The sequence below is a fragment of the Coregonus clupeaformis genome, chromosome 6, assembly GCF_020615455.1.
Source record: "Coregonus clupeaformis isolate EN_2021a chromosome 6, ASM2061545v1, whole genome shotgun sequence".
Taxonomy (NCBI): Eukaryota; Metazoa; Chordata; class Actinopteri; order Salmoniformes; family Salmonidae; genus Coregonus; species Coregonus clupeaformis.
The window spans coordinates 45,491,798-45,510,548 of record NC_059197.1 but is presented as its reverse complement, the minus strand read 5'-3'; the positions used below and the strand labels follow the sequence as shown (position 1 = coordinate 45,510,548).

At 43.4% G+C, this 18,751-nt stretch overlaps 1 protein-coding gene across 1 annotated transcript; it reads right to left on the bottom strand.

Moving 5' to 3' along the window:
- Nucleotides 1–9,768: 9,768 nt before the first annotated feature.
- On the bottom strand, nt 9,769–15,861 carry LOC121567436 (delta-like protein C). The gene is made up of 9 exons (XM_041877478.2): nt 15,580–15,861; nt 15,243–15,482; nt 14,595–14,655; nt 14,136–14,393; nt 13,291–13,652; nt 12,955–13,171; nt 11,676–12,378; nt 11,251–11,368; nt 9,769–11,130 (listed from the first exon to the last, which is right to left on the bottom strand). The coding sequence occupies exons 1-9, from the start codon at nt 15,628–15,630 to the stop codon at nt 11,125–11,127; spliced, it is 2,016 nt and encodes a 671-aa protein (XP_041733412.2). The 5' UTR covers nt 15,631–15,861; the 3' UTR covers nt 9,769–11,124.
- Between the last annotated feature and the right edge of the window lie 2,890 nt (nt 15,862–18,751).

Sequence of the window (18,751 nt, the reverse complement as noted above, 5' to 3'; positions counted from 1 at the left end):
AACTAATCAACGCCGCCCGCTCTGTTCCCTGGATTATTCAGCATCACTCTTGAACTTGTAAATAAACACTCACCTTCGTTTCAACTTACCTTGTCCTGGTCTGCTTCTGGGTTCTGGCTTTGTAACTCGTGACACTGACTCAACATACAAGAGTCGCGTGACAACGTCATATTTCTTGGGATCCGTTAGCAATGCTGATAGGAGTGATGAGCAATGGACAGTGCAATTTGTCATTTGTGCAACACCTGTGAAATTTTAAATGGACACTGGAGCAGACGCTAGTGTGAAGAGACATTGATATGCTCATTCCAGAGAGAACATTGCAGCCGTCTACCATTACTCTGAGCAATCCTTGGGGCCAGTTGAATTGTTTAGGGCAATTTCAAGCAAGCACCAAACACAAAGAAAAGCACCACTCCTTCCCAGTATTTGTTGTTCAGGGACAGAGTGTGAACAACTTACTCAGCTGGTCAACAGCTGCTGAGATGGGCCTTGTGAAACGCATCAAAGAGGTTCATGAAGCATTTGGAGAGCATGGCTTGCCTGCCTGAGCCAGTGAAAATACAACTGAAAGAGACCACACAGCCACATGCAGAGCACACAGCGTGCAGAGTCCCAATACCACTGATGCCTGTCCTGAAGAATAATTGGAAAGTGCCTACATGTGTGGGGTTGAAAAAGCTTAATGAAGCAGTGAAAGAGAAAGGTTCATCCTACCCACCTCGGAAGAGCTACTCACAAAGCTGAGCAGAGCCAAAGTATTCTCATCATTGGATGCGGCAAGTGGATTCTGGCAAAAAGCCTACACAGTGACAGCAGAAAGTTGACAACCTTCATTACACCTTTTGGCAGGTACTGTTTCCGCCGCCTGCCATTTGGGATCTCGAGCACTCCCGAAATCTTAAAGAGGAAAATGACGGAGACATTGCAAGGCCTAGAGGGAGTCGTCATTTTTATGGATGCCATTTTGTTATAAATACCATGGAGGAGCACAACGAGCGACTAAAGAGGATAGAGTCAACCGGACTAAAGCTGAACAGAGGAAATATGTCCTCAGGCAAACACAGCAGCTTTCCTCACCAGAGCACGTGCAGGAGCTGAAGAGAGTTCTTGGGATGGTTAACTACCTAGGGAAGTATATCCCCAACCTTTCCACACTGGGCCAACCACTGCATGAGCTCCTGAAGTCAACAACGGGGTGGACATGGGATCACACACAGCAGGCGGCGTTCCAACGCCTCAAAGAGCTTCTGATGACTTCCCCCGTCCTGACGTTCTACGACAGCAACAGAGCCACCGCAGCAGACGCAAGCAGCTATGGGCTTGGCGGTGTACTTCTATAGCTCCATGGAGAGGAGTGGAAGCAGGGCGTACTGCTCTAGGTGGCTCACAGAGGCAATAACCAGATACGTGCCAATCGAAAAGTAGTGTCCGGCGACTGTTTGGGCCTGTGAGAAGTTTGAGAAATACATGTACAGCCTGGAGGACTTCAAATTAGTGACAGACCACAAGCCTTGGTCCCACTAATGAACAGCAAAGACTTGGATAATGTGCCTTTAAGGTGCCAGAGGCTACTCATGCGGCTTATGAGGTTCAAACCCACAGCGGAGTATCCACCAGGAAAAACCTTGGTCATGGCGGACACGGTCAAGGAGTCAGTTGACACGCACAGTAAAGGAGACAGACATACACACATGGAGTGTCACGTCGCAGCCATCATCAACAACATACCTGCTACACAGACAGAAATTGAGAATATCAGAGTTGCCACCGCAGCAGATGATCAAGTAAATCAGGTCAGGCTGGCCTGAACATGTGAGTAAAACCCCAGTCACAGTCAGAGAGTTTTCCCCAGTGAAACGGAACTGTCAGAGTACAATGGTAAAGTCACAATGGGGAACCGCCACAGGAGGCTGCTGAGGGGAGGACGGCTCATAATAATGGCTGGAACAGACTGAATGGAATGGTATCAAAGACATGGAAACCATGTGTTTGATGTATTTGATACCATTCCACAGATTCCGCTCCAGCCATTACCACGAACCCGTTCTCCCCAATGAAGGTGCCACCAACCTACTGTGGGAACCGCATACTAGTACCACAGACACAGAGGGCAAACATTTTTGATAGAATACACAATGGACATCAAGGTCTGACCAGTGGTGGAAAAAGTACTCAATTGACATAAGTAAATATACCTTAATAATAATACCTTAATGACTCAAGTAAAAGTGAAAATCACCCAGCAAAATACTATTTGAGTGAAAGTCTAATAGAATTTGGTTTTAAATATACTTAAGTATCAAAAGTAAATGTAATTGCTAAAGTATACTTAAGTATCAAAAGTAAAAGTATAAATCATTTCAAATTCCTTACATTAAGCAAACCAGAAGGCACAATTTTCATGTTTTTTTTAAATTTACGGATAGCCAGGGGCACACTCCAATACTCAGACATAATTGACAAATTAAGCATTTAGTGAGTCCGCCAGATCAATTAGGAGTACTTCACAAGATATGACACTGCAGATGAGTCGTAAGGGACAATGGGCCCAAATTCTCGAGTTCCGAGTTCGAAGAAATGGCAAAGCAGCTTGACTTTAAGCACATTACTTCCAGCCCGCACAACCCTCAGAGTAACGGCCATGCAGAAAGGGCAGTGCAGACCATGAAGAGGGTTCTAAAGCAGAAAGAGATGCTGGTTGCTCTCCTGTCCTACAGGTCAATCCCATACACAACAACAGAACGACACTCCCAACCTTGAAGAGAAAACTGCAACCTAAGTTGCCCAACAGAAAACACATCAAGCTAAAGGATGCATCAGAAAAGAGGAAACAAGCCTTCTACTACAACCAACGTCACAGGGCGAGACCTTTACAGTTGCTACTTCCGGGAGAAACCGTGGTAAAAAGAAAATGTACATGTGAAATATTGCGTTGCTTTATTGCTCTTTCAAAACCTTTACAGTAACATTGTTTCTGTTAATCGCTGTTGTGAAGTACAGTTGTTTTCATTATGGTTACACTCATTTGTAGAACGTGTTAAAAGGAAATGTTAAAGGAGGAGATGTCATAGTATGCACGACAGTGTTACGGCATGTTGTAAAGCAGTACGTAGGCAGTACAGGAGTTCTCTTTGGGCATTCTTGTGAGATGTAAAACAACGTACCAAGAAAGTTACTCCTCTGACTGGACATTCACTTTATATTACAGCCCTGACCACTCTGTGTCTTAGCCTGCTGAGCTAAAGGCCACTCCACACCACGGCAGTAATACAACAATGGGGATGGGGTGTAGCTCCTTCTTCCTTCTTCCTCATCCTCCTCCTCTGATGTGGAAGAGGATACAGGGAAAAGGCAACAGAGGCAACAATAGAGTTCCTGCCCTGGTACCTGGTGTCTCCCAAAGACAGGAGCACAGAGAGATGGCTGGAGTTTTTCACCAGTGTTTAGCTGACTCCCCCCCATTGACCAAGAGGAAAGGGGAAGATGAAAATAAACCCTCACTCATTCATTCGTTTTATTTATCATTTGCATTGAACTTGTGACCTCCCTGGAAACCATTTCCCCAACCAGATTTAAACCACTTTTTGAGGAAATGACTAGCGAGCGGTCTTTCGTTTCTGCACAGAAACCAAGCTGTTCTGTTGTGACTAAACATTTGAAATAACATTGAACAAACATTAACACTAAATAAACAGATGGCTAAAGACCACAGAGTGAATGTGAAAGAGCTTTTAGTATGTTGACAGGAATCACTGATTGTCTTAGTATCTGTATGGACAACTTCTCAATTTCATTGATAGGCATGAGTAGCCCATTGATAACATTCGCCCCGTCCCAAGATGAACTTTAACAAACAACAGGGAAGTAGGGAATCACGCGAAGAGGGGTCTGTTTGTTTTCTGAGGAGATGGCTTTTGACAAGTAGCGCCACAATCAGTTGGCACAGGGCGCAATCAGCCACAGGAAACTAGGGAAGGCCACTTTTGAGGGGCGCAGGCAGGCCCCTCTCTCTGCAGCCTCTGCTCGGCGGGGTAAACAGGACGCAGAAACTCCAGCTGCGCGTCTCAGCCACTCCCAGGAATGTGTATACAACCACATCCTGTTTTGACCCAGCACTCTGGCCAATCCAGAGCAGCCATCTTCAGACGGCCACCACTCATTCAAACCCTAGCTCTTCCACTCTAGGGGCAGGTAGTGTCAATGGGAAGGAGTTGGTTGGTCCTCCTCGCTCTCCAGATGACACCAGGTGACATGACAAATGTTCAAAGTTCAAACTTATGTGCAAGTTTTTTGAGACAATGCCAGGTGAACAGCAGGTAGGCCTGAGGTCTGAAGTCTCTCCACTCCCCTGGTGTCTGCTAACAGGGTCTGAACACGTGGCACTTGGAACTGATTAACTATAATAACGGTTCAGTTGCCCTTGTTTGATATGCGGGAAAATAATAAATCCTCAGTTGGAAAGGGAACAAGAGGAGTGTCAGAGTTTCACTTACTCTTGAAAGTTGTAAAAGTAGAATCCACAAGGTGCAATTTCGAAAATTTGGGAGGTGCATCATCAGTTTTCCTCGTCAGGTCAGTCATTGCATACCTTAGAGAGCTATTTATAACTTGTACACAATACACACACAATAGTCATTTAGCAGATGCTCTTATCCATAACTTGTCAGATCAAGTAGCCCATGTCAGCTAATGTTTTTTAGCTAGGTTATTTAGCCCATAGATTTTGTTGTGATGTTTGAGTCACTCAAATATCACATGAATACCTGCAAAATGTTCTCTCCACTAACAAGAGGGGTGTGAACAGTTTGTGTCATGAATAGTGCTTGTGCCCATAGAAATAGACATAGGGCGCGGGATGTTCTCCAATGCTGAAAGAGGAGTCTGAGTGAAATGGTTTGGGAACCACTTTGCTGGATGACTAAAATGCAAGATTCTGTACAGATTATTATAGCAATTGTGAAGATATCCACAGACCTGCAACCTTTGCCTGCTATCTTGAACATGCAAGCTTTCTATGATTACATAAGAAGACATTGTATTTGTCATATGCTTCGTAAACAACAGGTGTAGACTAACAGTGAAATGCTTACAGGCCCTTCCGAACAATGCAGATAGAAAACATTTGAAATAGTAGAAAAATAGAAAAATAACACAAGGAATAAATACACAACGAGTAACGATAACTTGGCTATATACACGGGGTACCAGTACCGAGTCGATGTGCACGGGTACGGGGTAATTGAGGCAACAGGATAGATAATAAACAGTAACAGCAGCGTATGTGATGAGTCAATGCAGATAGTTAAAGAGTTAACAAATAGCTACCTGGACTAACTATTTAGCAGTGTTTTGGCTTGGGGGTAGAAGCTGTTCAGGGTTCTGTTGGGTCCAGACTTGGTGCATCTGTACCGCTTGCCATGCGGTAGCAGAGAGAACAGTCTATGATTTGAGTGGCTGGAGTCTTTGGCAATCTTTAGGGCCTTCCTCTGACACCACCTGGTATAGAGGTCCTGGATGGCAGGGAGTTCGGCCCTAGTGATGTACTGGGCCGTATGCACTAACCTCTGTAGCGACTTGCCGTCGGATGCAAGCAGTTGCCATACCAAGTGGTGATGCAGCCAGTCAAGATGCTCTCAATGGTGCAGCTGTAAAACCCATGCCGGATCTTTTCAGCCTCCTGAGGGGGAAGAGGTGTTGTGCCCTCTTCACGACTGTGTTGGGATGTGTGGACCATGATAATTCCTTAATGATGTGGATACCGAGGATCTTGAAGCTCTCGACCCGCTCCACTACAGCCCCGTTGATGTGGATGGAGGCGTGCTCGGCCCTCTGTTTTCTATAGCCCACGATCAGCTCCTTCGTCTTGCTGACGTTGAGGGAGAGGTTGTTGTCCTGGAATCACATTGCCAGGTCTCTAACCTCCTCTCATCGTCGTCGGTGATCAGGCCTACCATCATTGTGTTGTCAGCAAACTTAATGATAGTGTTGGAGTTGTGCACGGCCAAGCAGTCGTGGATGAACAAGGAATACAGGAGGGGACTAAGCACGCACCCCTGAGGGGCCCCCATGTTGAGGGTCAGTGTGGCGGATATGTTGTTGTCTACCCTCACCTCATGGGGGTGGCATGTCAGGAAATCCAGGATCCAGTTGCAGAGGGAGGTGTTTAACCCCAGGGTGTTTAGCATTATGGTGTTGAACGCTGAGCTGTAGTTATTTACAGTAGGCTGACCTCGAAACGTGGCCATGGATGTGTTAAATCAATTATGTTCGATTAGTTTGTAAAATAGCCTTAACTTTAGGCTATTTACTGTATTACAAAAGTATTCTTGAATTGTGTTTGGTTGACAACGCAAAATTAATAATTGATATGTTGGATTCACGTCTCCTACTCAACCAAAATTCTAAGTTAAAGAATAGGACTAAATATAATCTAATCCAACTTTAAATGCACTTGAAATAAAGTCTGATTTGATTTAGTCCTGGTGCTGCCCAGCCTATTATTTTTCTCTGATAGTGGATATAACATTGAAGATCTGAGGTTGTTTCAAAGGTACAAATTCAACATATTTTATATAAGGTTTGTCTATATTGAAAATTGGTTACACTGACATAATCCTGAGGTTGAAATTTCACTCTCAAAACAACAGCTTATGTTGATTACTTTTTTCAAATTCAATGTATTTTCCATGCAGATTCCACGTCACAATAGGTTGATAAATTACATTGAAACAACGTTGATTCAACCAGTTTGTTCACAGTGTGTTGAGATCATTCACATTTGATAAACAGCATGGACAATGGGGATGTATCCCCCAAGTATAAGATTCAGTGCGGTGGACTAGCATGAACTAGCGTAGCTTAGCATTCTGGTTTGGATGTTTGGGCTGGCACATGGAGGTTAGCAGAGCCAGGCAGAGTAGGGGCCCACAGGATCAGGTGCTGAGTGGGGCCCAGCCCACATGTCCATGCTCCCCATGGGGGGCCAGAGGCCCTCCCAGCTCTCAGCATGTGCTCCCCTCCCCCCATTTATACAGTTTCTTCTCCCTAACCATCACTTTTTTTCTGAAAGGGGGGGGGCCTTGAGAGGCAGGTTATTCTCAACGGATCTTCCTCCAACACAGGAACACTCAATTTCAGTTTCTTATTATGCTCATTGCTTGAGTAAAATACAGAAAGTAACATATTTCAGAACTGATGTTAGAAATCTGATTCCATGAGCGGTCAGATGTGTGCACACGGCGCTAGGAGCAGTGGTGCAGAGAATGCTGACATTGTTAACATACGCTTCTCCTTTAATCTATTTTTCACAATACAGGGTCTCGTTGAAGGGGGGAGAAAGTTATAGAGAATTAGCATATATATATATATATATATATATATATACAGTGAGGGAAAAAAGTTTTTGATCCCCTGCTGATTTTGTACGTTTGCCCACTGACAAAGAAATGATCAGTCTATAATTTTAATGGTAGGTTTATTTGAACAGTGAGAGACAGAATAACAACAACAAAATCAAGAAAAACACATGCCAAAAATGTTATAAATTGATTTGCATTTTAATGAGGGAAATAAGTATTTGACCCCCTCTCAATCAGAAAGATTTCTGGCTCCCAGGTGTCTTTTATATAGGTAACGAGCTGAGATTAGGAGCACACTCTTAAAGGGAGTGCTCCTAATCTCAGCTTGTTACCTGTATAAAAGCACCTGTCCACAGAAGCAATCAATCAATCAGATTCCAAACTCTCCACCATGGTCAAGACCAAAGAGCACAGGATGTCAGGGACAAGATTGTAGACCTACACAAGGCTGGAATGGGCTACAAGACCATCGCCAAGCAGCTTGGTGAGAAGGTGACAACAGTTGGTGCGATTATTCGCAAATGGAATAAACACAAAAGACCTGTCAATCTCCCTCGGCTCCATGCAAGATCTCACCTCGTGGAGTTGCAATGATCATGAGAACGGTGAGGAATCAGCCCAGAACTACACAGCAGGATCTTGTCAATGATCTCAAGGCAGCTGGGACCATAGTCACCAAGAAAACAATTGGAAACACACTACGCCGTGAAGGACTGAAATCCTGCAGCGCCCGCAAGGTCCCCCTGCTCAAGAAAGCACATATACAGGACCATCTGAAGTTTGCCAATTAACATCTGAATGATTCAGAGGAGAACTGGGTGAAAGTGTTGTGGTCAGATGAGACCAAAATCGAGCTCTTTGGCATCAACTCAACTCGCTGTGTTTGGAGGAGGAGGAATGCTGCCTATGACCCCAAGAATACCATCCCCACCGTCAAACATGGAGGTGGAAACATTATGCTTTGGGGGTGTTTTTCGGCTAAGGGGACAGGACAACTTCACCGCATCAAAGGGACGATGGACGGGGCCAAATCTTGGGTGAGAACCTCCTTCCCTCAGCCAGGGCATTGAAAATGGGTATTCCAGCATGACAATGACCCAAAACACACGGCCAAGGCAACAAAGGAGTGGCTCAAGAAGAAGCACATTAAGGTCCTGGAGTGGCCTAGCCAGTCTCCAGACATTAATCCCATAGAAAATCTGTGGAGGGAGCTGAAGGTTCGAGTTGCCAAACGTCAGCCTCGAAACTGTAGTGTATTAGGATTATGCCTTTGTTAAATGGTTTTCATGAAGAAATGGAATGTTGTTTATGTTAGTTCAAAAGTAGTCAGTTGTAGGGTGACGCCCCAGGGGAGACGGGTCATTGGACCGCAGGGGGAGCAACCCATATTTTCACATTGTTTATAAGTATGGGCTAGACGAAGAAGAAAGCAGAGCAGCCATTAGAATTCGAGGACACTGCTCTCCAGACCCTGCAAGTCTGTAACTCATGCTGAAAGCTTGTGATATGAATAAAACTTATGATCCAGGTTCAGTATGAGCGGACTCCTTTGTTTATCAGCAATAATTGCCAGCATTTACTCGATACGACAAAACCTTAATGACTTGGAGAAGATCTGCAAAGAGGATTGGGACAAAATCCCTCCTGAGATGTGTGAAAACCTGGTGGCCAACTACAAGAAACGTCTGACCTCTGTGATTGCCAACAAGGGTTTTGCCACCAAGTACTAAGTCATGTTTGCAGAGGGGTCAAATACTTATTTCCCTCATTAAAATGCAAATCAATTTATAACATTTTTGACATGCGTTTTTCTGGATTTTTTTGTTGTTATTCTGTCTCTCACTGTTCAAATAAATCTACCATTAAAATGATAGACTGATCATGTCTTTGTCAGTGGGCAAACATACAAAATCAGCAGGGGATCAAATACTTTTTTTACTCACTATATATATATATATATATATATATATATATATATATATATATATATATATATATATATATATATACACACATACATACACACATACATACAGGCATCAGGGAGATGGATTATAGCTGGTCTTTAGAGCCAGATAATGTATGCTGTGGGAACTATGCCCCAGGCTTTAGAGAAAACGCCCTGTAGGATCTCTCCCTCTCCCTTTTCTAGTCTGGCACATTAATCCCTGGATGATGCATCTCCAAACAGCACCGCAGCCGCCTCCTAGGCAACAATCTGCGAGCTAGTGCCATCCATGTGATTCCCTTTCTGTGATAGGCCAACATCCTTGCTATCTAGGAGGCCCAGCAACAAAAGTAATGGGCCCCATCGACTTGAGCCCCACGTCCCATCTACTTACCATAAACATCAAGCAAGCAGCCCAAAGTTCCCAACCCCCAGTGGAAGACAACACATTAATTACTGTTCTCTGATTTATTATGAAAAAATATATATTTTGTGACAATAGACACATAACATAGACATATATACAATTCTCTTCATAAATACAAATCATTAAATAAAGAATATCTCATGGTTATGTACACATTGCATTGTTAAATTAAAGAGGAAAATACAAATATGTAAAAAATATATATCTATTTGGTTTCAAATTAAAAAGAACAAAAAGGACACCCTCTCTTTGGAGTCTTTCACTCTGTAAAAAATTCATATGTTTTTAAAGATCCAGCACTGTCGGTTTAAAAAAAACTTGGATATTTTGTCATCGGGGAAGCCGTCTTTATGCACAATACACTTCATTAAAGTCAAGGGAATGTCGTAGAAAGCACTGGGTGTTTGACAAGATGGAAGCTGTACATTGAAAGGCATTGAGAAAGTCAAACTGTACAAATTACATGTACTACGACTTTCAACTGGTTCAAGACTTTCTGGTGTGTTTGTAAAAAAAAGATATACTCCGAAAGAGACAGTGAAAAAACGTGTACAGTATCAAACAAACACATAAAAGAACACATAAAAAAGTCAGTGTGTAAGATCAGTACCATTTTTCCTTAAGTCATAGCATAATTTAAAGATCAGGCACTTGATAAGATTGAGTTTCCTAACTATACTGTACATGTAATGCTCCGAAAGATAGGGCACATTGGTGATTTATTTCCATAGGGAAAGGGAGTCCAGTTTAGGGACCAGAAGGCCTAGATATGACATCCGGCCACTCCAAACTCACAGATATTTATAGACAACTGTCCATCTAAGCTTTCAGTAAACCTTCATTTTCAGTTCCTTGATAGCATCAACATTGTTTCCCGCTTTGACACCAAAAAAACAAACCCAAATAGGCCACGGAAGTGTCCTTGCTGTTACTTTTGATTCTCAAGTGGATTGTAGTGACATCTTATTCGTTTATTGTAAAAAGGCCCCTCTAGATTATTTGAGATGTCCTTTTCTTTTTGATAAGGCATCAGGAGAGAAAAAAGTCCTGCTTCTCTGTGATTGGTGAATCCTTGGCCCTCTTCCGAATAAAGTTTTATTTTTGTTCATTTTTAACACAAAGCAAATTATATCCGATTTAAAAATGTAGTGCAAATGATGCTGGAACATTCTTTCTACTCTCCAGCCCCCACTTTTCACGTATTGTATCCAAACATTGTCAATGTTGTGAACAAATTCATTTTTAATGAGCAGCATGAATAAATATTAAATAATACCTGTTGATTTAATATATCCTCTTCAATTCTTTGAATTGTCTTTGAAAGATTGTAAACATGATCAGGCAAAGCCTTTGTTGGTCACAGTACTCCTGGTGTCGGAATACTGTTGTTAAACCTAACGTGGGAAAATGATAGAGAGAGAAAGTTACCAAACAAATCTTGAAAAAGTGATTTGACAATAACTTCTTTTATAACCTCTTAATAATAACCCGTTTGAATGGGTGGAGCTGCTTACCTCAGTAGCAAAGACACACTGTTCAGTTTGCTGTTCGGTCTGGATGATGAAGACTGGGTGGTACAAGCCTTCTTTAGGGAAGCTCATTGGTGGAACCATTATGCTGCCTTCTTTTTTCCTGTAAAAGAGATCGAGGGAGGGTAAGGAGGTCAGGACTGGTTCCACAGGAGCAATGGAATCATACAACATCAACAAAAACAGTGGATCCCATGATCTCCAATACAAAGTTGAGGGTTTAAAAAATCTGATAAAGCCTGAGCATCACATAGTAAGAGATCAAGTTGTAACATTTCTGCTAGAAGAAAGCCCGGGTGCTAGGTTCCACTGGGAAATACAAGTACTCCATTCAACTCTAGGGCATTGGTGATCACACACTCTCTGCTTCATTGGCACAATACCGTTTGAGTTTGGCGAGGCATACTTACTGGTCAAATTTGTTCTTGGCATGACGGTCTTCCTCCTTGGCCAAGTTGTAGTCAACCATCTTCTGCTTGTAGGCCGCCTTGTCTCTAGGTTTGTCTGCGGGGGCCGAGATCAGCGCTGCGTCCTTATTGGACACCTTATAATGTCCGCCGGGGATGAGGAAGGCTTCCTTCTCTCGGAGGCTGGACGGGGGGTTGGAACCACCTATGGGCCGATTGTTGACCGTCTCCAGGTCGTTCCGAACAGAAGATGCCATGGCCTTCCGCCCGCGCCTCATCTGGCTTAGGACCACGATGGCAGCACAAACCACCAGGGTGAGGGTGACCAGGCCCAGGGCGAAGGCGACAACCAGGGCTGCGGGCAAGCCGTCTGCCTTGGGGTTGGCGGTGGGTTTGAGGCTGAACTCGCATCGGGAACCCATGAAGCTGGCCGGGCACTGGCACACGGGTCCGGTGAAGTGGGTGTAGCAGGTGCCTCCATTCTGGCAGGGGAAGATGGAGCAGGCATCGGCGCGGACGCTGCAGTCCTTGCTGGTGAAGCCCAGGGTGCAGGTGCAGGTAAAGTCGCTGATGCCATCCACGCAGGTACCGGCGTTGTGGCAGGGGTTGCGGGCGCAGTCATCAATGTTGATCTCGCAGCGCGGCCCAGTGAAGCCAGGGCGACAACGGCACATCAGGCTGTGGCCCAGATCCAGGCACTGGCCACCTATCAGAGAGATAGACAGACGAGGAGGGGTTCAAATCACTGCACACTCAACATGTTTATCAAAACTTGAAGTACAGGTATGAGTGTCAAAGCTTCTTATGGAAGGCAAATTTATATTTGCTTCCCACACCAACAGGAAATGTAGCCAATTACAGATAAGCTTGTGCTCATTCCCACATTAAGTACAGTTACAGTGTAGCTAATGAGGACCCATGGGGGACAAAATAGCCAACAACATTCTAAGACTAGTTTTTTCCGCCTCATAATGACAGCTATATCTCACCCCTTATATCAGTCTGAGCCAAGAGTCTTTTGTACCGTGCCTGTGCTGCAATCTTTACATTTTAGGCGCAGACTGGATGCATGTCAAAACAAAACTGAGTTTACGGACAAAGAATAACAATTTACAAAAACCCACGATGGTAACTGCCAAAGAATGTGTCTGCAGCACAGTCGGTTGAGTTTTGTTGTCAGACAGACAGATAAGAGTTTGTGAGTGGCTCCATCTTAACAATCCGAAGTCCTGGTAGGTTTCCCTCACACAGACAGTGGTTGTGCTGTTGGGGGGATGCATACCATTAGCACAGGGGTCGTTGCTGCAGCGGTCAAGCTTCTTCTCGCAGTTGGAGCCCATGTAGCCGGCAGGACAGCGGCAGGAGTAACCACCGGTCACCTGCTCCATGCAGGTTCCACCGTTGAAGCAGGGCCCGTCGGCACAGGTCATTGCACTGATCTCACAGTTCTTCCCGTAGAAGCCTTGGGGGCAGGTGCAGGTGTAGTCATTCTCCAGATCCTGGAAATATGAAATAGATAGGTTAGCGTTTCATAGTGAACAATTAAAGACTTGGATTGTGAGCAGTAGCTTTTAATCCTGAGAGATAATTACAACACAGCAGTTATGGCAGAACTTACATTGCAGCTGCCTCCGTTCTTGCAGGGGTTGCTGTCACACTCGTTGGTTTCGATCTCACAATTGTTGCCACTGAAGCCCGGCCTGCAGGTACAGGTGTAGCTGCCCTGGCCTGTGTTGGTGCAGGGCGCATTGTTCATGCAGGGCTTGTGGTTGGTGCAGTAGTTGAGGTCCTGGTTGCAGAACAGTCCTCCCCAGCCCTCTTTACAGTTGCACTGCCACGGCTGGCCGCAGGTGCCATGCAAGCAGCCAGGGTAGCGGACGCACTCGTCACAGAGGGGCCCCTTCCACCCGAGGCGGCACTTGCACTCGCCAGGGGCCTCACAATAACCGTGCTTCGCACTACAGCCAGACCAGCATATGGCTTTAGAGATAGGGGGAAATTAGAATGAGTGTGCCCCTTTCGCATCACAAAACAACCCCCCTCACTGAGCTCAGACACATCAAGTATTTGTTAAGTACTAAACTAAGCAGCTGGTACGCACACAAAAGGAACACATGCCATATTCTTTCACGCAAGGGAGCGCACATTAAGTTCCAACGCGTGTCCCTGTTAAACCATACACTCAGCTCCCATTGTTGGCCCGAACAAAAGATGCAAACTCTATATTTGAATAGACAGAAGTAACATGTTTTAACCAGAAGATGTAGTTGAAATGTCTGAATTAACTATTTCAATAATTGAAATTACAAGCGCTGTGCACATCCATCACAAATCAGTGTCGCAAAACAGTCATTTTGTGGCTATATATATATATATTTTACTCTGAATAACAGCCTTTAAAAAAAGAAAAAAAAGAATTGGCCTCATCATTTAAAAAAAGTTGTAGTCCTTCTCTACACTTACGTTCTGAGCAGTATTCTCCTTTCCAACCCGACAGGCACATTTTGGTGGCCGCGGCATCACAAGTAAAGTGTCCGAATTGATCATCACGGGGACGGCAGTAGTCTGAGCAGCTGTCGCCGTGGTAGTTTTCATCGCAGACAACGTGGTAAGAATAACGAAGTTCACTTTGCTCTTCAAAATGCACATCCTGTGACCAATCCTCGTCAATGTCTAGTCTTCTACGGGTGGCCAAGCGGCTGATCAAGTTATTCTGGTTTTCTATTAAAGAGAGAGACATTAAGCAGATGAAAAATAAAATATATTCCTAAAATTCAATCTTGTGAGGTAATGGCTTTAAAAAATATATTTTTGCAAATAGGTAAAACGTGTTTTATACTCAAACGCTTGTGCTGGGAATGACTGTTAGAGGAATATCCACTTTACGCCCCCTAGAGGGAGTGTGCACTGAAGGCTACCTACCTGTGGACTGGCCGTCGGAGGACTCTGCGTTCCAGGCTTCAACAATGAGCGAGAATGTACCCTACAATCCACACAGGAAAATTATATACTTTGTCAAAAAGCTGTAAGAGGCGGGATTATTTCAAGTGAAAACTCTTCATGAAAAGCTTAATGACATTACCCAACCTATGAAATGTAGCACCAGGCATTAACCATTAAAGGCCCAGTGCAGTAAAAAAAACGTGCTTTTCCTGTGTTTTAAATTTATTTCCATACCATGTTGGAATAATACAGTGAAATTGTGAAAATGATGATAACGCGCTTTTAGTATAAGAGGTGTTTTTAAAGACTGCCTGAAATTACAGCCTGTTTTGGTGAGATGGAGTTTTGGCCTGCCTGGTCACAACACCAGGTGGTAAATTAGTTAATAGACAAATAAGAGAGTTCCCCACTCCCAATCAGTCTTAGCAAAATTCTCACTTGCGAAATTGCTCTTTACTAAGAAGCTATTTTTGTTTATTTTTGACCATTTATTTGAAAACAATCACAGTAAGGTACTTAATTGTTACCCAGAAAGGATTTGATATTGAGCTAAAAACGGCTGCATTGGACCTTTAATTTACCATCAGCTCTATAGTATATTGAATATGTGTACAGTAGGCTGCTCACCGGCCACTTTAATTGGAAATGCACTCTGATGGGTGCACTACTGGAGATGGAGCTCTGGTCGGCACTGAAGATTTCGGTCAGTCCCATGCCGTAGGTGCAGGGGGGCTCAGGTGAGATGACATCTTGGGAATGTTTAAGGCAGACTCGAAAGAATATCTGGCAGTCCCTAGACCGTTTGCAGACACTACGGGTACTACTGAAGGAGTGTACTTTCAACTCAAACACACCGGACGACTCGGCCTACAGGAAGAATAAGTACATATCAGTGTGTAAAAGGCGCAATTGCACAGGTTACCAACACGTAACATAACTCTATGAATATTGTATGTGTACTCACCAGTTGCATTGATATCAACGCCAAAAAACACGTTAATAACAAATGAGACATTCTGGGAAGTGTTTATTCGTCTGCTATGAAAGTATAGCAGACAGCGCTAGATATCCAATATAGAGGAAAAATGTATTGAATCCAAAAAAAAGAAGAAAAAGATCACGTGCGAAATGTCAAAAATAGAGCGCACTTCTTGTCAGATTTGTTTTGTCTTCAGACAACACTTAATAGAAATGGAGCTCACAACGAAAATAAAATCCTTTCGCTCCGCGGAGCAGTTGCACTCTGGACTTCTACCTTTAGTTACATGTAATGAAGAGTGCACCAGGGATTTTATACCGCCTTCCAGCATCATAGGGGGAGGAAGCGGGCGCGAATTAGGGGGTGTGTCAAAGGCTGTGCAGACTTGGCTGCAATTTGGGGACTGTTTACGATGTGCTTTGATTCGATGTCACCAAATTGGATAGTGTAATATAACGAAATGCAAACCCATTTAAGTTTAAGGCTATATGGATGCTTCAGCCACATAGCTAAACGAAAATGTGAAGAAATAGGCTATAGGCCTATACACGTTGAAAGAACTGGCACCTTGATTGCGAAGAGACCTAACCTAAACTCGTGTGATTGAAAAAACAAACATATTTTGATCTATTACTATCATAAGACATTAATTTCAATACGTAGTAAATTAAAGTACTGGATATATGCAATGGTGAATACACTTTATCGATGGGGAAATGTAGGTTTGCTGTGTAAGCATGAGAGTCATAACTTGATTGGCGATGAAAAATCCCCAGTCACTTTACTTCTATTAAGCAGTGGTTAGTTTTCTCCTCTTTTAGTTTTCTTCGGCGTGTCGCGTGCCAGCCTATTCTTCAGGGATGTTTTCATCCTTTTCTCCTGAGAGGGAGGACAATGGCCGTGTATGGTGGAGGGGGCTTCGCGCACACCCCTTTAATTCAGCCCCAGAATTGTAATTGTTCTGACGCGTGTGAGGCCTCAAACCGGAAAACTTCGGAGGGAGATATTTTATTATTCCATCGAAAGATTCGGGGGGAGGGGTCATGACTACAGCTGTATGATAATCAACGGCAACTGGCTATGCAACCCACCTTCTCCTTCCATAGGCTGGGCAACACAACCTCTTTGCTGCGTAATAAGCAAGCAAAAGCACTCAATGTCAGAGAAGGACAAAGTGAATCATTTCCATATATAGGTAGGCACCTTAACTGTCTACATTTTTGACTGGACAGATTAGGGAGTAGCCTATCCTACACCACAGCACAGCTAATGGAAGGACCCATGCAATTCAGCCATATTTCATTCTGCTCGGGTCCAGGCAGAGTAAGTAGCCTACAATCATGTATAGTGGACCAATCCATTCCACTTTTGTATAATTAAAATGTAGGCCGATAAAGGCCGCTACAATTAGGCCTACGCACATGCGTGCAGGCAGGAGATAAGCATGATATCAGCCAATATGAATTAACCCTGTCCCTCATTAGGTCAGTACAGGTGGATCAAAGCTGGGACCGAGAGACTGAAAAACAGCTTCTATCTCAAGGCCATCAGACGGTTAATTAGTCAACAATTCAACAATTAGCCGGCCCCTGCACAGTACCCTGTCCTGAATTTTTGTCACTGTCACTAGACGGCTACCACCTACGGACAACGAACACAATTGTATTTTATCTATGGCAATTTGAATGCACAGAGATGCCGTGATGAGATCCTGAGGCCTATTTTTTAAGGTATCTGTGACCAACAGACCCATATCTGTATTCCCAGTCATGTGAAATCCATAGATTAGGGCCTAAGGATTTTTTTTATATGAACTGTAACTCAGTCAAATCTAAAAAATTGTTACATGTTGCGTTTATATTTTTGTTCAGTGTAAATACAGTATATGGGTATATATATATATATATATATATATATATATATATATATATATATATATATATATATATATATATATATATATACACTGAACAAAAATATCAATGCAACATGTAAAGTGTTGGTCCCATGTTTCATGAGCTGAGATATTTATACATACAGTACCAGTCAAAAGTTTGGACACACCTACTCATTCAAGGGTTTTTCTTTATTTTTACTATTTTCTACATTGTACAACAATGGTGAAGACATCAGAACTATTAAATAACACAAATGGAATCATGTAGTAACCAAAAAAGTGTCAAACAAATCAAAATATATTTTATATGTGAGATTCTTCAAAGTAGCCACCCTTTGTCTTGATGACAGCTTTGCACACTCTTAGCCTTCTCTCAACCAGCTTCATGAGGTAGTCACCTGGAATGCATTTCAATAAACAGGCGTGCCTTGTTAAAAGTTAATTTGTGGAATTTCTTTCCTTCTTAATGCGTTTGAGCCAATCAGTTGTGTTGTGACAAGGTAGGGGTGGGATACAGAAGATAGCCCTATTTGGTAAAAGACCATGTCCATATTATGGTAAGAACAGCTCAAATAAGCAAAGAGAAACGACAGTCCATCATTACTTTAAGACATGAAGGTCAGTCAATACGGAATATTTCAAGAACTTTCAACGTTTCTTCAAGTGCAGTTGCAAAAAACATCAAGTGCTATGATAAAACTGGCTCTCATGAGGACCGCCACAGGAAAGGAAGACCCAGAGTTACCTCTGCTGCAGAGGATGAGTTCATTAGAGTTACCAGCTTCAGATTGCAGGCCAAATAAATTCTTCACAGAGTTCAAGTAACAGACATATCTCAGCATCAACTATTCAGAGGAGACTGCGTGAATCTGGCCTTTATGGTCGAATTGCTGCAAAGAACACCACTAAAGGACACCAATAAGAAGAAGAGACTGCTTGGGCCAAGAAACACAAGCAATGGACATTAGACCGGTGGAAATCTGTCCTTTGGTCTGATGAGTCCAAATTTGAGATTTTTGGTCCCAACCACCGTGTCTTTGTGAGATGCAGAGTAGGTGAACGGATGATCGGCCAAGAAACACGAGCAATGGACAATAGACCGGTGGAAATCTGTCCAAATTTGAGATTTTTTGATCTTTGTGAGATGTGGTGTGGGTGAACAGATGATCTCTGCATGTGTATTTCCCACCGTAAAGCATGGAGGAGGAGGTGTTATGGTGTGGAGGTGCTTTGCTGGTGACACTGTCAGTGATTTATTTA